Genomic DNA, 23,412 nt, shown 5'->3' on the forward strand with positions numbered 1-23,412 from the left:
AAAAACTGCCTCATATATATGAGGCAGTTTTTCAAATCTGTTTTAAAAACAATTTTAATATATATATTTTATATATATTTTATATATAATATATATATATATATATATATATATATATATATATATATATATATATATATATATAGTTTGTTAGTGGTACTACTAACAGAGTGTATATCTGAAGAGTTTAATGCCTCTAAAAGCTACTTCACCTGAAGACACTACTAGATAAATTCACAAATACACTGCCTGATTTTCAGATAAGGGTGTGGCCTAATGCATTTTTAAAATAACATGGAGGGCGGAGAGGTAGGGCAGAACAGGGTAGGCTGGCACGGTTTTCACTTTTTCTTATTATAACACACAATGATCTTGACAAAATGGAGGAATGTTGGTCAAGAGAAATGTCATTTTTATATTAGATTTTCACTGGAATTTCTCTACTGACCCAAATATGAACACCAACCAACCCCAAAGAAAACATATTTTTTCAATTGTACCATTGTTTTACCATTATCAACATTACATATAAAAACTCATACATGTAGGTTGGCTGGTCTTTTTGGATAGTAAATAAAATGGCCATATTTGCATCACAGACATTGCAAGCCCTAGTTCCTATCACCACCACTGTAAAGCTTTTGGAATGGCCCTTGCTAACTTATCCAGGGATTTATTTCTGATTGCAAGATTTCACAAGTCATGACAAGAATGAGATAAGTTGTTTGTAGCACAGCACCATAAAAAATAATGGATGCTGTTTACAGTAAATACATTCAAATTCATTCTGTTTTGTAATTCATAGGAAACAGGAAGCTGCAGTGCAGACAGGTGCTGGTTGCAAAGTGGTATCAGGTTACCCTTTCTCTTCTGATATTCCAGTAATGTAAGTGGCATTAATGCAGTGTGGGCTGTGAAGAATTTTGTACAGATTAGAGACAAGGAACTGAGAAAAAATATATAATGTGAACACATGCTCATACCATACAGAGGTTAGTATCAGACAGCCAGGGACCCAGGAAGCTGTCTTTAGGTTGGGGAGTGCTGACATTTTTAGCAACACTAGTGACGTGCACACTGACGTCATGCTAAATGCTATTTTATATTATTATTATTTTTTTTTGCATTGGATTCAAAGAAGGTATCACTGTGGCGAAAGACGTCAATACAGAAATGCACTTACAGACCACAGGAGGAACTCTAGCTCTAAGCTGTTTTATCTATGACGGCACTTAATGGTGTATTTTAAAATCATCACTGTTGCATCTTTTGGTAAACAAAAACGTTCCAAACCCCACTTGTTGTGTCCTGTGTACATTTCCCCCAAGTTTCAAAGGACTCTCTGTATTATGAGGTCAATTAGCAGTTAAAACTCAAAGGCTACAAACCCCGAAGTCCGCTACACCTACACTTGAAATATAATCATTAAAATACTTCAAAAATGCAATTTTTGCATGAATATGTGAATCCATTTAACATGTTATGCCTGAAATGTCCTTCTTTGTTGAGTCTTCCATTCTAAGATATGCAAAATATACATTTTTGTTTTTTGTTTTTGCATGTAAAACATTCACTCAACCCTGAACACATGCTCAACAGGAAGGTTCATCATGTAAATTTCCTGAGGGGAGGGAAGAAATAGTTCCCTCATTCTCTTTTTTTCATTTATATTCAATGATATTATGATATTGACAGATGAGATCACTTCGAAAGTTCAATCCGGTTATCCAAATTATGGATGACAGCTTTACCGACAGCAGCGCTAACAGACCAAATCAGAATGTCTATAAACATAAAGCTCAGCACGTTCTGACGCCTCTGTTCTACATGGTGTAAGAGAAACAGTCCATTTACATGTAAACATCTAAAAGTTATGTTAGCAATGTTAAAACCAACGTTATTTTGGTTATGGGCAGCAGGGTGGAGTAGCGGGTAGTGCTGTTGCCTCCTCTCTGTGGGGAGTTTACATGTTCTACCCGTATCTGAGTGGCTTTCCTCCCACATTCCAAAGACATGCAGTCAGGCCTATAGGAGATACTAAATTGCCCCTGGGGTGTGTGTGTGTGTGTGTGTGTGACTGTGTACATCTGTGGTGGACTGGCAACCTGTCCAGGCTGTTTCCTGCCTTCTGCCCAATGACTGAAACCTTTTTTTCTGAGAGTGTACTCTTTGGGCCTCATTCATCAACAATTTGAAACACTAAAGAATATAGCAGATTAACCTAACTTTACATAAATTAACTACATAAACAAAAATAAATAAACAGACTAACAATTTCGTATTTACCTGTGTGATAGTAGTTGGCAGTATGGGCAAGAACTTATATCACAGTATAATTAAGATTACTGATGGTTTCTGTATAATGGTGTAGTGTATTTATGTATTTTTTTTTCAAATAAAACCACTTTGGATGCTTAACTAAACCTTTTTTGTAGATTAACAATGGCATATTATTCTGGATGTTCCTTCACTTTTAATGAGAACCATATTTAACAACTGAAGTGAATCTAAAATAATTTTATTTGGTGAAATAGTAAAAACAGAAATGAACAATATATAGACAGATGTCAATATTGCTTTCTAACCCTCACAAAATAAGGCGAGTGTATGTAAAGCCTAAAGTGGCTTATCTAAGCGCAGCAAAAATGGGATGAAGCTGAAGTCACTTCTTATCCGTCAGCTCCATGTTCAGATTTTTCAGTTCCATTTTAAATAGTGCAGCAGTTACAGCCTGAGACACCATAATGTAAGTGCTTCACCAAGGTGGAACAGGAAAATTTCAAAGTTAGCGATTTCGTCTTCCAAAACCGTGAAATGGGACCAAGGACATTTGTATTGAGGTTTCGCTCTCAGTTTCAGAATAATTACACCCCTACTGACTGCCAGTGGAAAGTTCCAAAACAGGTGTTTTTTATCATTCTCCAAACTTCCCAGTCTTACACTGCCCCTGTCCCAACATTTTTGGATTGTGTTGCAGGCATCATATTTGGATTTAGTGTGTATTTACAAAATCAATAAAATTGATAAGGTAAAATATTGAATATCTCTTCTGAAAACTACAGGCAGGGGCACTAAAGCAATATTTTTTTTTAATATAATGTGCCTTGAAAAAGTATTCAACCCCCTTAAAAGTCATCAGATTTGTCTGGATTACTAATGACACTTGTATGGACTGTTCCAGTGTTTGTATTCAAAACCAATACAGTAAAAAAATTAATTTTCAAAGTTAAAATTCATTATTTGTCAGAAGCAGTGGTGTCACTGCACCAGATGCCGTTGTGGAGCAGTGCATGTCATGATCATTAATTCAGTATGAAAACTAATATATATATATATATATATATATTTTTTTTTTTCTTTTTTTTTCTTAGTAACTAACACTGTTGCGTGTTTTTTACATATGACAACGCTAGGGCTGTCCGACACATTCCAGGTATCTTCCTGTACCTGTTGTGCAAATGCCTATTTCTCCTAGCAGTCTTCGTATGGTGAGCGCGGGGCCCGTCAGCGTTTGTCTAACCAAGTGAGCAGTTAAAAACACTCTGCACATGTTCAACGCGGTTTTAATAAACAGCTTTGGGGCCCAATCACGTTGGCCCCGTGCTGAGAGCAGCCAATAAAAAATAATACTTTTTCATACGTACAGATGTTTAGTAAGCGTCATTTACGGTGTGGGCGTTGCTACGCAGCTCGCCATTGTTCCTCATCAGTTGTTGTAGTCACTCCTAATAGCAAGGCAATATAATGAGTCAAGTTGAAAATGTAATAAAAGTTAGATTTGGTTCCAACTATTAGAGCAGAAATTAGAGATTAAACATTTGGGACCACACCAGCCAGAGGATTTCAACATCATTGAGTCTGGAAAGGACAAAACCTGCTCCTTCAATCCAGAGAGGTTCAAGAGAAAAAAATGGCTAACTGTGAGTGTAGCTAAAAAACACTCTTGTCCTTTCCTTGCCTGCCCTTGCTATGGTATCACTTGAATTCAGTCATGGATTGGTGGACTTTGAGAGAAAGGTTTTAGCCAAGTTTGCCCAGATGACAGATCATCCTGCATCTTTTCGAGCAGTGACCATCACCGGTGAGTCATTCTGCTTTATTAGAAGGCGTGTTATTCCTAATGCCCGGAAAGCATGTTTCCCTGCTTTGATATGGTGCTTTGGATATGTATTTGCAGGCCATAGTGATCGTAGACTGCAAGTTAACTTTGGATTTTTAATGCGATGCTGCATAACTAGGCTTTGTGAGATCTAATGTCGTTATCATATCACTCATATTCCTGTCTCCACTTCCACTCCTGCACCATGTTACGTTAATTTGCGAATTTATTGATTAGTGTGTTTGTGTTTGGATCAAGTTTGTGTGTAGATTCATTAAGGAGTCTGCTGCTGTTTATACAGTTTATTGTGCCTCACTAGGCTTTCTGTGCCAAAGATGCCACTGGTCAGCAGATATTTAAAAAAAAAATTGAAAACTAAAAATTGCTGCATAAGTATTCAGCCCCTTTAGGCTAGTACACACGTTGTTCAGGTTGTTTGGATGATGCTTGTGGACCACCATTTAAAAATAGTGCCACACATTCTCAATTGAATTAAGATCTGCACTTTGACTTGGCCATTTTAGAACATTCAATTTTTTGATGGTTTTTTTTTGGCACTGCTTTGTCCTCCTATTTGGGATCACTGTCCTACTGAAACGCAAAGTTTCTTTTAAGCTTAAGTCCTTTAGGAGACTGAAGCTGGTGGTCTTGCCTGATCTCCCCGTATTTTGCAGCATCCATTCATACTTCTGTTTTCCAGTCCCCACAACATGATGCTGCAGCCACCATACTTCACTGTTGGGATGGTGTTTGTTGAGGTGTGGGCAGTGTTGGGTTTGCACCACACACAGCATTTTAAATTTTGGCCACTTCATTTTTATCTTTTCTGACCACAAACCATTATCCTGCATTTTAGCTGGGTCACTCTGATGCTTTTAGGCCAATGTCTGACATGCTTTGATGTGATTTTTCTTCAGCAATGGCTTCTTTCTAGCCACCCTCCCACGCAGAGCTCTTCATCTCATTGACTGGTGCACCTTCACTCCAGTTTCAGCCACTGAAACACTCTGAAACTTCTTCAAAGTGACTGTTGGCCTCTCCGTGGCTCCCCTCTCAAGTCCTCTTCTTGCACTGACGCTGAGTTATGAGGCATGGCCTTGTCTAGGCAGTGCCTGGATGGTATGAGGCAGCTTCCATTTCCTCAGAACTGATACAACAGCACTCAGTGGGACGTCTAAACACTTGGATATTACTTTGTAACCTCTTCTTATCTTGTGCATTCGTATAACTTATAATGCTCTTTGGTCTTAATTTTCATATTTTTCCCTTCACAGTCTGACCAATGGTACTTGAATTATAGGGCTCTTAATTAACTTCTTTACTGACTCACAGGTAGAGGCCGACTGTGCTTTCGTTAGGGAAATATCTTTTGTCTGTGTAAACTAGGAGCTTCCACAGCACAGGGGTTGAATACTTGTGTAAACACAATTTTTCTGTTAATTTTTGTACATAATATTTTCTTTATAAAACCAATATCACTTAAAATGTATCAATTTGGATCATTTTATTGAAATATAACATAGCACAACACATCAAAGTGTCATTTGTAATCCAGAAAAAAGTCCATGCAGACGACGGTGGTCCAGCAAAACAAGGCATGTCCAGTCTTGTTTCTCCCTGGATTTACTCCTGCTGTGACAAGATAACATAGCTAGCTAGTAGGTGAATTGCCTGCAATGGTTTAGCTACAGCTTTGAGGATGAGGTGGCCAAGGAAGACCCAGAGATTTTATTAGGGCAGCACAGTGAACTGTTAGAAATAAAGGTACTGTACAGGTATATTTTTTGTTCATCAAGGTACAAACAATGTAAATGTTCCATTAAAGCAGCAGAAAAAAACAATGGTGTTGGTTTTGGGGCTTTTATAGATGTTTTTCCACGTAAAACATAAGTGACCACAGCACTTCCAGTCTAGTCCTATATAAGCCTCACTTGAAGATACATGAACCAGTTCTCCAAAACCAGTGACTGAGTATGGTTAAGATTTGCTAAGCGCTAAGATTTGGTTGATTATGGGACTATGTAGATAACTTGTATGTATTATTGACTTGTGTAAATATTGTTTTTTTTGGACTGGTAAATTTACCAATTTACCCCTGACTGCCTGCCAACTAAATCACTGGAAAATCCCAAGGTGTTTGTTTGACACTGTACTAACCATCTGTCCTTGACTGTCCTCCTGACAGTTGTGGAGCTGAGTTGAGTTCAACTGGTTCTTTGTGATCGGACTGATAACAGCGTGACAAGCTCAAGTGAATGAAAACTGCAGAATGAGCCAATAACTGGAATGCTTTTCATTCTTATTGGCATGGATCACCTGTACTCTGCATGTTCCCATTGCACTTAAAGTGAGAGTTTGGCACATTCACATCATGCACTCCAAATCAGCCAACACGTTTAGTGTCCGAAGTTTGTTTCATTAGTTTTACACCTGAATCATTACACACTTTTCTCAAACCTCAAAGTAGCAGCAGTAGTAGCTACTAGAAGCCTGAATTTTGTATGTACTTTTGTCCATTTTTACTCACAGCATTGTAGCTCCAGTGTAAAACTAAAAAAAAAAAAAATTCAGACACCAAGCATGGCAGCTCCTATTTAAGATGGTAGGTAATCTGATGTGTAAGGCCTTCTAACTAATGGGAGATCACACTTGGCTGTATCTACCAAGGCACTATGGAGAAATCCTGATCGGACAATCTTGGACGTTTAAAGAATTTAACCCTTTTGTTTTCAGCCAATTACAAAATAAGTGTACTACAGAGTTTAAGTACAACAGGTATGATGATTATACTAAATAAAAAATGAGCAAAAAATTACAGATATGTATATTAGTTCATAAAAATCATTAGGCTTCCATTGGACCATATTGGTCCATTCCACTGGAATGGACCAATATAAATGATCCACCCTCAGCAGAAAAAGCAATGGTGTTTGTTTTGGGGCTTTTATAGATGTTTTTTCTCCATGTAAAACGTAAGTGAGATCAAACCACTTCCTGTCTAGTCCTATATAAGCCTCACTTGGAGCTACATGAACCAGTTCTCCAAAAACAGTGATTGAGTATGGTTAGAGCCTAAAGCGCTAAGATGAACTTCAATAAACACTTTACTTTTGCACTTCCACCTGGACTACGCCTACATGTCCTTTCCCTGTAGGACAAGCACAATGTTAATGTTAGCTTAGTGCTAACAGTCTATTAGAAAACCATAGGGCGCTAGCAGGAATTAGCATTGTCAATGAAGTGGGTTTTATTGCTCATTTTTCAACACTTATGTCCTGAATGATGGGCCTAGCTCTATTAGTAACAGTTCACCAGTGTTCAATGGCAATTATGGTATTTGAGCCTAAATGTGATATTTTCCATGAGTTTTATATACAGAGGTGGAAAGAGCAGGCTAGTGAAAATCCCTACTTAAATAAAAGCACTGTACTGTAATAATAAATTACTTTGGAAGAGAAAGTTTTAGTAAAGGAAATTACTGAAGTAAGACTAAATAAGTTGTTTACCGAAAAACTACTACAGTAATCAAGTTACTTTTTTGTATTTCCGCAACCACAACCTGAAAATATTTGTTGGCTTGCCCACATCACTGAAAATAATCTGTGCAAACAAATCAAAAGCTAAACCTGATACTACATAGGAAAAATTGTGCTGGCATCGTCCTCCACTTTCTTTGTTCCATCAGGGCTGAAGTGGTTTTAGGAGTTGCTGTTATGATTGGCTTTGAGAACTAAATCTTTAAAATTAAACAGGAATTTTCTTTTAATTGCTTTTTGAGCTGAAACACTCAATTACTTTATTAGAAGCTCAAAGATACTGTAATTTAATTCTACTCCAAAAAAGTACCATTACAGAGAAACATGTACTCAAATTGTTACTTTCCACCTCTCCTCCACAGGTCACAGGCATTATTTTATTTATTTAGCACACTTTCCTCATTTTCCACCAAAAATCATCACAGAAATAATAATTTCTCAGTGTCCCAAAGTTCCTGAATCTATCTGACCAATTTAAAAGCTTCTAATGAACTGATTAAACCAACACATGTGCTCCTTGTGTCATTTGAAGTGTTTTTTAAGATACTAATATCTATTTGGAAAGAATGTGTGTAGTAGAAACAGAGAAACAACAGAGATAAAGACAAAATTCCAGTTCTTCTGAACAAAGAACATGAAACGTGAGTTAGAAATGTTATTTTTACAATACATCTTCCTCCTGGTATTACAGAAGAGATCGCTCTCTTTTTAGCACCTCAACACAAATATGCAATACGTACAAGTTTCTGGTTGCCGTGTCTGAATTTGAGGAATGCTTTGTTCCTGTTCTTTGCTCTAGTTAACTTAAATATTATCTGAAATAAAATATCAGACTTCAACTGCCTACATCTTATGTTTTTAATTTCGGTTCACTTCTTATATCAGTGGCAGCTCAAAGTGATGAAGCTTAACAGTCATAGCAGAAACTACAAGTATTAATTTAAAATCATATAAGACAATGACAAATCAAATTAAAGATACGTCGAATTTTAATTAAACGCCAAGTTAAAGAAACATGTTTTTAAATGTTTCGTAAAGTGATTGTTTAACAAAAGCTGAAATTGAGTTCCACTGTTTAGAAGCAGAATAACCGAAAGAGGCCTCTCCATGTTTTCTGTGTTTTTTACGGAAGGTATTTGCAAAAGGCCAGTATCCACAGATCTAAGATCATGTGTTGCAACATCAAGAGACAGGCATTCTGTGATGTAAGCGCATGTTTTAAGACCATTTAACCCCCTAAATGGCCAAAATTTTGTTACACACTTCAGGTTTGGTATAAGAAGCTAAAGAACTGAGCTTCTCATAAAGCATTTTTAGCACCTAGGATCAGTACATTTCAGATTTTTCTTATTCAGCTGTAGAAAATTTTGACGCCCACTGAGAAATATCTGACACACAAGTGGTAAGCCTGTCAACAGAGTCTTGATTATCAAAAGGAATGGAAACATATAACTGTGTGTCCTCAGCATAGCTATGGAAATTGATATTATGTTTCCTTATGACCTTACCTAGAGGTAACAAGTACAAAGAGAAAAGTAAAGACCCTAAAATTTAACCCTGTGGGACTACAAGAGATATATAGTTTTTTTGATGAATCATTTCGCAGTGAAACCAGAAACATGCCCTTGACTCTGGAGTGATGAATCACGCTTCAATATCTGGCAGTCTGACAGACAAATCTACGTTTGGCAGATGCCAGGAGAAAGTTATCTACCAGAAAGCAGGGTACCAACAGTAAAGTTTGGTGGAGGAGGGATAATGGTCTGGGGCTGTTTTTCAGAGTCTGAGCTCCTTAGTTCCAGTGAAGGGTTAGGTTAATGCCACAGCATACAAAGACATTTTAGTCAATTATATGGTTCCAACTTTGTGGCAGCAGTTTGGGGAAGACCCTTTCTGTTCCAGCATGACTCTGACTCTGTGCACTGAGCGTAATCTATAAAGACATGAATTGACGAGTTTGCTCTGGAGGAACTCAAAGTGGTCTGCACAGAACCCTGACCTCAACCCCACTGGACACTTCTAAGATGAACTGGAATGCTGACTGCAAGTAAAGCCTTCCTGTACAACATCAGTGCCTGACCTCACAAATGCTCTTTTGACTAAACAGACACAGTCCAAAAATTTTGTGGAAATCCTTCCCAGAACAGTGGATGCTGTTATAGCTCCGTGGTAATGCCCATGGTTTTGGATGGGATGTCCAACAAGCTCATATAGATGTGATGCTGTCTACATATATTTGACCACATAGTGTATTTTAACAAATGTCAACAAAACATATTTCCAATCTGCAATATACATGTAAGTCTTGGATGTTTTTGCAGGAAATCACATGATATCGTTATGTCATTAATTTGCAAAGATTTTGTTAAACACATTTTCATTTTAAAGCTTGCAAAATGTGCGTAATACCAGTGGAAACCACCAAATTTTAGAAGAATAGTAGTGCACCCATGTACCCCTAGCCCAACACCGTACCCCAAGAAAATAAAGGAAATGAAAAAAATATAATGTACTTATTATGCTGTATATCTTTATGTGGATGGTTGGTCTGCATTTAAGGGTTAAGCTGCTAAAAATAAAGTGTGCTTTCAATGTTTTGATGAAGTTCAGTTTTGATGAAGTTCAGTGAGGACTAGACTTAAACTTGGGCCCAATCCCATTTCTTATTTTTACCCTTACCCCTTGTTTTCAAGTGTCACATTGCCCCTTGCAACTGAATTACAAGAGGTAGTGGCTGAAATCTTCCCTATGAAATGGGACCCTCAAATAAAGAGAACATTGCTTCATTAACAGCTACTAGCGCTGCTCTGTAGGTGACCCTGCCAGTCTGCAGTGATAGCAGAGGAGGGTAAAGTTCAGCTCCTCACTGCTGTGCTTTAGTTACATTTAGGGAATTATATGTCTTCAAAGAGGGACCATTATTCATTACCGCCCACCCCTAATGCTTTGGTGATATGAAGCTGAAGTCAGACATTCGCCAGCTTCTTGTTCGAATTTTCCTGCTCCACCATAAATGGTGGAACCAACATTTAAGGTGGAACGAAAAATTTGGCTTGCTAGCTACCAAGACATCAGGATACTACTAGGGGGTTTTGATGCTTGTTATGAAGAAAAGGACCATAATACAATGAAACAACATTAATCTAACACAATACAATAGTTATCATAATTTTATAACAGAGAAAACACTTACATTTGTGTATTTCTTTGCTTGCTTGTGCAGCCATCTTGCCGGTACACCCTACCCTATGCGTGACTGTGCAAAACGGAGGGTGTGAGGGCTAAGCGGTAGGGGCGAGGGGTGAAATGGGATTGGGCCTTGGTCTCTGTTCAAAACAGTTAGAGGGAAATTTAAAAGAGAAAAACTTTTTTAAAATATCAAACTATATTTACTGTCATTTTCACAGAAATGGCTCAACAAATGGTTGCTTGGAAGTTACCTATTGGCTACCTGCTTTGGTGAGCTTACCTTGTTTCATGTCTTCAGTGGCATCAGTAAAGGAAGAGGTGCTGCTCTCTCTCTCCCTCAGAGACCGCTTCTAAATAAAAGTGTGTGTTTTACAGGTTAACTGCTGGGCTGAGGCTGAACTTCATTATGTTGTCAATGCAGAAACACTGTGTGTTACATTAGCTATTTTTAAAAAATGCCTACTTGCTGTATTAAATCAAATCCTGTGCTTGTTTATCAGCTTGTGCTTGATACAAATGACTGCAAATGAAGCTAATCGCTAGCTAGCTAGCTGGTACACATTACTACACCATATTTACAGTCTGGCACTTCAGGCTCACCTGTTTTCTGAAGAAAGAGGTCAGAATTTGCCTCTTTTTGCTTTCTCTCTGTCTCTCTCTGTTCATTTCGTTTGCGAAATACTAATTTTGGCTTCATTTTAAATGAACTGAACAGCCACTAACTGCCACTTATAGCCAACAAATTGCCGGAGGATCAAACCACCTTTATTTTTGAGGGGTGGATAATGGAAACAACAGGTAGATAAGCAGACATTGAAAGATAACCGTAGAAAATACAGTCTAGTATTGTTTATTAGTATAATAACTTAGAATATAGAGTATGAAAACTAAAAAACTATTTATTTCTGAGTATTTCTGTACCCCCACCCCCTGCTTGTTCAGGTCCCCCTGAACCTCTCTATTGCCACAATTGAAGAGAAACCTAGTGTGGATTAGGGCTACTATGACTGGGCAGTCAAAGTCAAGCTGAAGCCAAAATTGACCTTTTATTATCGTGTTACGTCGTCTCTCTTGTCATACTGAGCATGATTCACCATGCCATATCATTAAAAATACATATTAAATATTCCATGTAATGACTCTTCTGATTTGATGATGTCACCATGCACCAGACGGTGGGGAAAATATAATAACCGATAATATCAGGTTTTACTTCCTCCTCCCACCAACTCACCAGTCATAGAAGGAAACCCTCGGCTAGCTCAGAGACCCTCGCTGATATTGCGTCTCACTTAGAAATACATGACGACATATTTGACTTTAAATTGACAAAAAGAAAAAGAAGAAGAAAAGTTGGCCTATAAGCCACAGCAGAGCAAAGCGTCTGACTTCATGTTTACGCTGTGAATGTTTAAACTCCCTGTACAGACAGAAGTGGTACCAAAGTCTACACAGCAGTGGCTGGTGTCGCACTTTCTCAGCATATCTATGGGTTAATATGTGCCTCTGTTTGGCAGGATCAGTGGGAACTTCCAGCACAAAGACCTTCAAATTACAGCTGACCTTAAGGCTACAAAGACTTAAGGCTTGGCGGCGATAATTTATCTTCATTGTGATAAATGACCTCACAATATGTTTTTCTGAACATATTGTGGTTATTGTAAGTACTTCTACATCACAGACCAATACGATGAGAGCATGTTTAGTCCTGTTTAATTGGGTTTAGTTCAGTGCAGTGTGTGAAATGTTAGATAAAAGTCATTGTATTCACAGTTTTTAACAATATTTTTAAATGTGGCACCTTTGGTTCTTTTGTTTTGTCTGTTCCAACTTATTAGATATCAAAAAATAATATCATGTATCATGAATATTTCATGAAGTATCGCCATATTGTATTATCTCATTATCAATATCAACAGTATCAATACTGATACTTTTGAAAGTGTTCTTGTGCCTGTAAAATGGTGAAATCTTACTGGTTCCTGCCCTGAAAACCTGTAAAAGTGGAAATCAATGAATTATGTTTCAAAGTCTCTGCTTTAGTGTTATATAAACTGATCAGTGTAATGAAGTAACTCCACATGATCTGTTGTCTCATGTGGCCTTCTGTGATTGCACATGTGTAAAGTTAAAGTTGTGGAAAAGTTTGGACACCCCTGGTCAAACTATGTTTTGTTGATTTTAGAAGTAAAAATAAGCCAACACATCCGCTACAGAGAATAGGCTTCTGTGCATTTTAATGCAGAATTACATACAAATAAATAAATAAATAAATAAAGATAAAGCCTAAAATGTGTCTAACATGCTAAACTCAGCAAATAAATAGAAATTGTGCACTAAAATTTGCAGAAAAATGTCATTTTTAAGTTACTTGTAGAGGGTGTGTTAACTTATTTTCACTTTGAAAATCAACATTGACTGTATGGGTGGAAGGAAACGAAGTACCTGTCCATTCCATTATTTATATATATTCATTCTGCCTCAAAGCAAGTAGGGCCTGAGTTCATCTCCCCGGCTGGGTGGCCAGGGTCTTTTCTATGTGGAGTTGCATGTTCTCCCCGTGTCTGCGTGGGTTTCCTCTGGGTGCTCCAGTTTCCTCCCACAGTCCAAAGACATGCAGTCAGGCCAGTTGGACACGCTAAACTGCCCCTAGGTAAGAGTGTGTGTGGGCATGTGCATGTCTGTCTGCCCTGCAATGGACTGGTGACCTGCCAAGGGTGTTTTCTGCCTTCCGCCCAATGACTGCTGGGATAGGCTCCAGGCCCCCCCCATGACCCAGAAGGATAAGCAGCTAAAAAATGTGTGTGTGTGTGTGTGTGTGTGTGTGTGTGTGTGTGTGTGTGTGTGTGTATATATAATATACACCAATATACACATATACACACCTATCAGGCATAACATTATGATCACCTCCTTGTTTTCTATGCTCATTGTCCATTTTATCAGCTTATATATATTAAAACTTACTATATAGGTGCACTTTGTAGTTCTATACATAGTAAGTGGAGCTGATAAAATGGACAATGAGCATAGAAACAAGGAGGTGTATATATATATATATATATATATATATATAATATATAATATATATAATATACAGTTTATACAGTTTATTGTTTCTCACTACTGCTTAATGGGGAATTAAAGGGGATTTTTTTAATAATCATACATGATTCAATATGTAAACAGTTGTGTAGCTCTATGCCTACCATAAAACAATGTCCCAGGCAATGTAGTTATAACCATTTCATGTAACAAGGCAATAAACTCTTCAGACGTCTGGTTACATCTGAAGATTTAACATATATTAAATTATATAGGGTTGTATATGTTGCCTGATGATTGTAACACAACATCTTAGTCATCAAGCAACACATATAACTTTCTGTGAGGGAGCTTTTAGAGATGGTTCCTATCACCACCAGTGTGAACAATTCTGACTGGGTACATTTCTCTAGAACAGAGCATTTCACACCAAACCACTCGTAATGACTCTGTTTATATGTTAACCGTCTAATTCCCTCTTTAAGAAAACACTCACTGTTGATATTTTCAGGTGAGAACCGATTCTGTGAAAGAAACGTCACGATTGGACGCATCGATACCTCAGTACTGGTGTTGACCTTGCCAATTCTAAGGTGTGCATTTTGTGGAGGCCTTGATTTTTACCAGAGAGGCTCTGGCGACTCTGCAGGTCACAGTGCCTTTATAAACTAACTCCCAGGAGCATTTTTATCAGCACAATACAGCCAGAAACACAGTCAACACATTCCAAAAATGACAAAAAGGAATGGAACAGTAAACCTAGTGGGCGTAGCTCTAAGTGGTTTTCACTTAGATGCTATTTTTAGCCCTGTTGTTTGAGGAAATATCAACCATATGATATGGTTTTACAAGGTTACAGATTTATGAAAGTTCAGAGGGTCAACGCAACACCTACGTCAATCCATATTCTATTTTTAGCACACCTTATTTTAGCATGGGTCTTCAGTCATGTCTACAGTTACAAATGACAACATGACCTTTTGCTATTCTACATATATATCAGGAACTCTGAAGTCCCCAGTTTCAGACCAACCACCTGATTTCCATATCATTTATTTGACACAATCATACACGTGCATGTTTTTAAACATTTCAGGCATCACATTTTACTTTGCATAAAAAAACACTGCTATTGAAAAACTCCTGGATAAATACTTTGCTTGTTTTATAGTTTGTGTTCATGTTTATGGTTTTGCTCCATGAAACTGTGTGTTGTGTGTTTGTGTTGCATTCACTTGTTCTTATCAGTGTGTGTTGTAAACAGTACAATACAGTAAAACTTCTATCAGCAAAATCTCCAGTGTATAACAGAAAAATTATGTAAATGCAATTACAGTTGCCAGTGATATTTCCAGTATAAATGACAGTCTTATTTCGTTGATAAAGCAATAACTATTATAATAAAGCAGAATAAAGCATATTATAACAGTATAACTAATGATAAATGCAATTATAGTGAAAGTCCTTTAATTGTTTTGCATTAATTCCAGAGGTGGGAAAAACAATCAATTCTTGGATGCATCGCAGTTCTCTCTTGAAAGATTTTGAATTGATTTACAAAACATTATAATTTGTAATGTTTGCCTGCTTGCAGTCATAAATTGATGTGTACATGAAGTAAAGGGCCTGAAATCATAGTAAACCTGTCTTATGTAAGAACGCAGCTTTGATTTACAACCAGCTCAGGAGATGCTATCTGGCTCATGAGCTAGTGCAGTAAACTTCAGAGTTAGGCCGTGTTCAGAGGAGCACTTCAGTACCCATTAAAAACAAACATCTTTTCACTGATTTCAACTAGAGGCTCCGGACATGTGGCTCCGGAGCCGCATTCGGCTCTTTTACCGCGCTGTTGTGACTGCACAGCAGAATCAGATTTTAAGTTTAAAAATAAAATAATCCTCCTTTTCAGTAAAATAAAGCTCTGCTAATCGTTCAACACGGTTTTCACAATAAATAAGGACAAAGAGAAAGATTTAAGATGACCATCGATAATTTGGAGATGAATGGGCATGTTTGGGGCAGCACGGCGGTGCAGTGGGTAGCGCTGTCGCCTCACAGCAAGAAGGGCCTGGGTTTCGATTCCCGCCCGGGCGACCGGGGTCCTTTCTGTGTGGGGTTTGCATGTTCTTCCCTGTGTCTACGTGGGTTTCCTCCCACGGTCCAAAAACATGCATTGGACTTGCTGAATTGCCCCTAGGTATTAGTGTGTGTGGACTGTATGTCTGTCTGCCCTGCGATGGACTGGTGACCTGTCCAGGGTGTATCCTGCCTTCCGCCCAATGACAGCTGGGATAGGCTCCAGCACCCCACCGCGACCCAGAAGGATAAGTGATGTATGTAGGGTTGAGATGATGTATGTATGTATGTATGGGCTTATTTGCATTTATAATCACTCCAGCTGGTTTCCTGATACGTTTAATCTGCAACAAGAAACTGTCAAACACTAAAAGGTCACAAAGCTATAAAGTCAGTTTCTTGTTCTCCAGCATCTTGTTTGAATTTTTCTGTTCCACCTTAAATGGTGCAGCAGTTACATTCTGGCGTAACTGTCCAGGCACCATTTAAGGTGGAATAGTAAAATTCGAACAAGATGCTGGAGAATGAGAAGTGACTTCAGCCTCGTAAGAAGTCAAATGTTGAGAGACATTTTACAAGAAACTGTTCTACTTTTGAGGAAAAGTTTCCTGCTGGAGATGCGAGAAAAGCGGCTATAGCTGAGTTAAAGCTTAAAGCAGAGAAAAGTAAGTCTGCGTTTTTGTCTGGATTATGACATAATCAGTAACACTAATAATAATGCAATCATGACACTGTTGTATTACTGAACAAAATTGGTACAGCATATGATATGTGCATGACATGTTTATGGCATGGTTATGTCAGTGTTATGTAGTAGGATTCAAGCAACATGTTACCAAGATTCCCATCCCTAATTATTTACAACTTACAAAGTGACATTTCAATAGTCCTCTTTAAACTGTCTGCATAATGTGAAATCAGAAGTTTTATGTGGCCTCGTTTGACATTACATAATCAAATAATTATGTACAACTCTAGTAATCAGACTTACTGGTTTACCGTTTCTGTAACCTTCATCCGATGTCGTTATACTTTTTTGGTGTACATCACCCTGAGGACATTATAACCGGTTTAGCCATTTCTCCATAACTTGGCAACGCACCAGATAATCACCCACTACAAAAAACAATAGTCGTATGCAAAAGTTTGGGAACTTCTACTACACGTTTTGACAGATTTTTTAAGTGAAAGTAAGTGAACACATCCTCTACAGAGAACAAACTTCTGCACACTTTAATGCTCAATTATGGTTTATTTAACCTGTAAAACACAAAAAGTGCCCTGTGCAAAAGTTAGATCTTATATTTTATGTTTTATTTTTTTACATTACTCAGCAAATAAATAGAAGTTGTGCACTAAAATTAGCAGATTTAAGTTTGCTCCCTGTAGAAGAGATGCTAACTTATTTTCACTTAGAAACTCTACACAAAGTGCAATGTGACAGAGGCTGTACGACTGTAAATATGCCTCGTTTTTACATGGATTAAAGTTATGCAATACTTACATTAAGTAGATCGACTGTTAATATTACTTCCATTACACAAAACCTAAACTTACTAACCTTACCCAAAACCTAACCTTCACCCTGGCCCTAATCCTAACCCTAACCTTAACCTCAGCCCAAAAACTAATCCTAACCCTAACCCTGGCCCTAAAGGACCCCTATAAATAAAGTGTGACCACCACAATCACATCGATCGTGTCTGTCAACATGATCTTTCTACACACTCCTGTTTCATGGCTAAGATAATATTTGCTGACAGAAAGAAGCTTAAATGAAACGAAAGCATTTAGAGGACTGAAAGTGGCAAAACAAATGCCGAAGACATTCATTATAGCAGTCGGTGCATATCAGCCGCCTCTGACTGATGTGCTCTCAGTGATAAACTTGAATGTTTTGAATGGTGGACATCTGTACACACTGAGATTGCTTTCCGATGCTGTGTTTCTAGTTCACTCAGCTGAAAAATTAACACTGTACTTTTCTCCAGATCTCTGACATTGATTGAGCAGAGCTCTAGAAGAGATTAGCAGATTTGGAACATTCCTGAGGTTAAACTGCAACCCTGCTTAAACAGGTCCCTGTGCACAGCAGGTGGAATGAGGAAATTGGACCAAGAAAAGCAACCGTGCTTTTCACCTGCTCGCACGGAGGCAGGGCCACTCATACCCAGATGAACCGAAGCCCGAAAAAACACACTATCCTTTATATACCATGTGATCAAAGGGAAAGTCCCCGCAGGCAAAGCTCTCATAAAACTTCGACTGGAGATCCAGGATCAGAGCAGAAGTGAGAGGAACGTTAGAGGAACGTTAGAGAAGCGAAGTAGAGCACCACGGCCATGGATAAGCTTTGCACTGGAGCACTGTTGTCTATTCTCATCCTCAGCACCTTCGTCCCGGAGACGCAGACTGGTGAGTTTGGCAGAGGATTTGGAATAATGAAATAGGAAAATTCACTTTTAGTTCCTTAAATAGCCTTTTAGTTCAGCTCCTTGACATCTATATCTTATTTAACAAAGCAACAAAAAAATCAATTTAATTTTCAAAAAAAGTATGAAAATCACATGCATTCAAAACAACTAAAGTAGATACTGTTAGATGCTTAAATAAGATACAAGTTCCAGAAATTTGAAATTTGGCACATCATGTTGTTGTTGGACATAAATGTGATAAAATCTAAAATCTATTATTATTATCTATTAAGGTTCTTTAGGAGACTCTTTTACCTTTTTTAGTGGGTCTTCAATGGGACAAAGCTCTTAAAACACTCTTAAAGATAAAAGATCCATTTTTGGTTCCCTAAAGAACCTTTCGATGACTGGTTTGTCTTTTGCAAATGAGATGTGTGAAGTTTAAAGAACCTCATAATGTAAAGATTATTGAAAGAACCGGTAAAGAACAGTTACATTACGTGAAGATCCTTTAAACCTTTAAAAGATTCTTCATGTGCACAAATCCCAAATTTATCAAACATGGTTCTTTAGGGAAGGAAAAGGGTTCTTCTACTGCATAACTCATAGACTCATTTTGGCATCTTTATTTTTGAGAGTGTGTCACTCCAAAGAACCAAGACCTTACTTTTAAAGAGTGTACAGCTATATGCAAAAGGTTAAATTACATTTTGTTTATGTTTTGCATTTTTCTGCTAATTTTGGTGCATAATTTTTATTTATGTATTGACCTTAACATATTGGAAATATATATATATATATATATATATAATATATATATATATATATATATATATATATTTTGCACAGGCCAGGTTTCATGCTTTATTTTTCCCACAATATGTTAAATTCAAATAAACAGAAATTGCACATTAAAATGCTCAGAAGTGTGTAGAGAATGTAGTGTATTAGTGTGTAGAGAATGTATTAACTTATCTTCACATAGAAAATCAGCAAAACATGTCATTTGACCAGGGGTGCACAAACTTTTGAATATAACTCTAAGCCAGAATATTCCAGAATATAAATAGAAGAGACTGTAATATGTTAATTGACCTTTTCTGTGGGAAGATAAGGTCTGATTATGATGTGATAATGCAGCATTGGTCTTTATTTACCCCTAATTTGCATATAACACTATGTCATTAATACATTCCAGAATATAAATAGAATAGATTGTAATATGTTTATTGATCTTTTCTGTGAGACGATAAGGTCTGATTATGATTTAGTAATGCAGCATTGCTCTTCAGTTACCCCTACTTTGCATATCATCATTGTCCAAAGAAAAACAAGTATCTCCAAAATAGTAACTTTACAGGAGAGGGCAAAAACACTCTTACCTTTGACTGCAAGTTAATGTAAAGAGATTTTATTCCAAGTGATTTTAGAGCATTTCTATTGGTCCATTCATCATGAAATTTTCACATAATGTAAAGGACAGCTGGTGTGTTAAAACAATGTCGAAAAATAAAAATCGACAAAAATGGAGATGCATGGTTTTCATTGGACAGCGGTGATAGGTTGGTGTTTCTGTACTAATACACTGTATCCAATGATCAGCTAATATAACTCATTTGATTATGTTAGAGTGAGAAAAACGCTGTTGCCAACTTACTGGATTTAAAACAATGTGAATTATCTCTGCATTATAAATCTGTAACATCTAAATTGCAGGCTGTCCACCACTAAAGTCATCTTCTCTGCCCTCACAGCAAGATGCTGTCTCCAGTACAAAAAGATACCTGTCCGCTGCGCCCATCTGAAGGGCTACGCCATCCAAAACACCAAAAGACACTGTGACCTGAGGGCCATAATGTGAGTGTTTAACCAACCGGAGAGAAACACGGCAATTAGCCGAATTACTGTTTTTACGTTTTTAAATTTACACATTTTACTCTTACCCCAAATGTAATCAGTCAACCACGACACTGGTCTGAAGTTTACTTCTTTAGTTTTGTACGGGAGCTGTGAGACTAATATTGCCACAATGGAAGGTTCTAGTCCAATCAGCATTATGGTAACAGTATGCCTAAATCATGATACCCTTTGCCTCAAACTGCACTGAGTTGTTAAGTAATCTCAAATAGACTTGCTTATGGTTTCTGACCCTTTCCCTGCTGAAAAAAGACCTTTGTTTTATGCTGGTCTGGTGCTGCTTTAGCATGTCCAGCATGGGTGACCAGCTAAAGCAGCACCAGACCAGCTTAAACTGACCCAGACCAGCACAGACCTTTGCTGGTTTACACTGGTCACCCGTCATCATGCTGGTTGACCATTTTTTTTCTAACAGTATGTCTGCTAGAAAAAAAAACAGCAAAACACAACATATCGCTGCTGTCGGAAGAAAACTTCGTTTTTCGGTTTTTGACATAATTTGAAAATACTTCTTGGCATTTACATTGTTTGTAAATTTCATGATAAATGGACCAAAAGAAATGACCTAAAATGACCTGGAAAAACGTTTGGTTCCATTGACTTACATTGAAAGTAAAGAAGGTTTTTTCCTTCTCCTGTAAAGTTACCATTTTGGAGATATGAGGTTTTCTTCCGACAACAGCGATATGCTGGTTTTGCTGTTTTTTTTTCTAGCAGACATACTGTTAGAGACAAAAATGAAATTCCAGTCTTCAAAATTGCTGCCACTGTTTTAGCTTAATCCAGTTGAACCATGTGTCAAACAATAGGCTAAACGTGTTAGCACAGTACTAACTGGTGAGGCCCATGCTTCCATTACTTGTTAGCTACATTAGCCTCATGGCTTCAGTGTAAAACTAAAGAGGCAAACTTCAGACACCAAACATGACTTGACTGACTACATTTAGTGTAAATTAGATTTCTTTTTGGTTGAATCTTCTTTTTAACATAACAAGAAATCTGATACGGGTTGACTCGGCTGTTGATCACACCCGCTATCCCTTTCTTTTTCTGCAGCTTTCAAACCACGAATGGCAAGTTTTTCTGTGCCGACCCCCTGATGCAGTGGACCCAGGAGAGGGTCACATGCCTAATGTAAGTGACACTCTGAAGTCCTCAGAACAGCTCTTAGCAAATCTACTTTTCAACGTGCTTTTATTTTGAAGTCATGTCTGTGTATTGCCTCTCGGTTTAGGCTATATGTCCATATGTCTTGTATGACTTCTGTTAAAAAGAACTTTCTTTTCTTAGGGAAAAGGCTGCAAGGATGAAAAACAGAGAAGCTTAATTTTTGAGGGCGTAAGGCAGCTGAAACAAAAACGAGTCCTCCTACTATTCATGCTGAATAACAATAAATAAGCCTGTGGTTGGATGATGTCTTTGCTGTCCTGTCCTTCGCTGTCCTGGCCTGAGAGCATCTTAAAGATGTGCTGTACTATTTTGGTTATGGCTTTTTGAACAGAAAAATGACTCCTGGTGGGAACTGCCAGTCATGTCTTAATGACAGATTATGTACTCTCATACTCAGAGGATGTTTTATAATGTTTTATTTGTTTGTCTGCTTTTTAAACAGAAGATGTATATTTTGTTTTATATTTTTGTGTTTATTCTTTCATATTTATTAATGCACATTTGTTAAATTGCTAAGGAAAATGTGGTTCTTACTACAAATAAAATATTTTCTTGCATAGATGCCCAGCGGTGAATTAACATGTCCAGTGTGCATTTGCGCTGGACACTATAGGTCGGTTTCCTGGACAGGGATCAAGCCTCTATTCACAATGCTGTAGTCTAGGACCAGGCTTAAAGGAGAATTCCACTGATTTTTCAAAATTTCTGCATAGTTGAATTGTTAAGATGTGAACAAAGTCATTCAGATTGCCGTTCCTGAGAAACATACAGCGTCAGAATTGTTCACAGTGTTGGTGATAAAACCACTATTACATCTCAACGACTGAACTGTGCAGAAATTTGGTGAAATTGCTAGGTAAGCAGCCATTTAAGTGGAAATTTAATAGTGTATTTCGTTTCTGTCCAGAGAAAACCATGTATCTCCATTATTGTCGTTTCATGATGAATGGACCAATAGAAATGCTCTAAAATCACTTGGAATAAAATCTCTTTACATTAACTTACATTAAAAGTGAAGAGTGTTTTTGCCCTCTCCTGTAAAATTACTATTCTGGAGATACTTGTTTTTCTTTGGACATTTTTTTTAATTGTATTTTTTAATTTATTGTTTTTTATTAGATTTTTTGGTGGCAGGGGTGGAAAAACATGAGTAACTGTAGATTTTTTTACAATTCATTTCCTGTACTACATATATATGTATATGTAGTAATATATGATATATATATATATATATATATATATATATATATATATAATAAACAATACACAAACAAACAAACAAACAAAAAACATAACACATGTCCTGATTCTTCATTTTCTCTGTTAAAACACTTATTTATTACCTGCTCATACTGGAGTCTGTTTATATGTTGATACTTTCTGATACTGATTATGTTGATACTTTTCACTCGAGTCATTTTCTGTCTCTGTATTTCCACCTTTAACTGAGAGATTTTGACACAGTACTCATGTTTCCACTGAAATACAGTTCCTCTGTACTTTTTCCACCCCTGCTGTGTAGACTTTGCCACAATGGCTGCAGTCTGTGACCCAGTGAACTCATGTGAGTTCTCTGTTAACTGTGCTCTTCTCATGATCATTGTGAGTTATGGATATTTTGTAGGTTCTCTGTGAGGCAGTTTTGTGACAATATCCACTGAAATAAAAAAAGACAAAGACATTTTCTATTTGCTATTATTCTCTGACTTTAAGGTCATTTGCATTCATCTGAGCAGTTTTGTATTTAGTGTCAGCATTAAGAGAAGACTGACTGATCCGCAACTCACCACCAGGTGGCGCCACTGACGCGCTAACAAGAGACCTGCTGGATAATATGCATTTCAAATGGAGGGGAGTAGATGACCTTTTGTTTGTTTGTTTTTCACCAAACAAAAACTTTCTACAAATATGTAAATATTTAGATCGCTAAAGATTTTAAGCAAAACAAATAAAAAAACAAACAATC

General features: G+C 37.4%; 1 protein-coding gene and 1 long non-coding RNA gene across 2 annotated transcripts in view; one reads left to right on the forward strand and one right to left on the reverse strand.

Annotated features, from left to right (window-relative positions):
• LOC118798592 overlaps positions 1-12,266 on the reverse strand; it is a 41,509-nt gene extending 29,243 nt beyond the window's left edge. Inside the window, exons 1-3 of the long non-coding RNA XR_005006069.1 lie at positions 12,059-12,266; positions 11,105-11,174; positions 10,829-10,961 (exon numbers count right to left, since the gene is read on the reverse strand). This is a non-coding gene — a long non-coding RNA (uncharacterized LOC118798592). The remainder of the gene's footprint in view (positions 1-10,828; positions 10,962-11,104; positions 11,175-12,058) is intronic.
• A 5,823-nt stretch (positions 12,267-18,089) lies between these two features.
• ccl20b (chemokine (C-C motif) ligand 20b) lies at positions 18,090-21,692 on the forward strand. Its single transcript, XM_036558837.1, has 4 exons — positions 18,090-18,360; positions 20,114-20,216; positions 21,333-21,410; positions 21,567-21,692. The coding sequence occupies exons 1-4, from the start codon at positions 18,288-18,290 to the stop codon at positions 21,601-21,603; spliced, it is 291 nt and encodes a 96-aa protein (XP_036414730.1). The 5' UTR covers positions 18,090-18,287; the 3' UTR covers positions 21,604-21,692.
• The last annotated feature ends 1,720 nt before the right edge of the window (positions 21,693-23,412 follow it).

Source organism: Colossoma macropomum, unplaced genomic scaffold (assembly GCF_904425465.1).
Source record: "Colossoma macropomum unplaced genomic scaffold, Colossoma_macropomum, whole genome shotgun sequence".
In the NCBI taxonomy this organism is placed as follows: domain Eukaryota; kingdom Metazoa; phylum Chordata; class Actinopteri; order Characiformes; family Serrasalmidae; genus Colossoma; species Colossoma macropomum.

Excerpts from the sequence above, each read along its gene's own strand:
- ccl20b (XM_036558837.1), top strand. The coding sequence starts at position 18,288 with ATGGATAAGCTTTGCACTGGAGCACTGTTGTCTATTCTCATCCTCAGC. Across the intron at positions 18,361-20,113 it reads CGTCCCGGAGACGCAGACTG|CAAGATGCTGTCTCCAGTAC; the intron begins GTGAGTTTGGCA and ends CTGCCCTCACAG. Across the intron at positions 20,217-21,332 it reads TGTGACCTGAGGGCCATAAT|CTTTCAAACCACGAATGGCA; the intron begins GTGAGTGTTTAA and ends CTTTTTCTGCAG.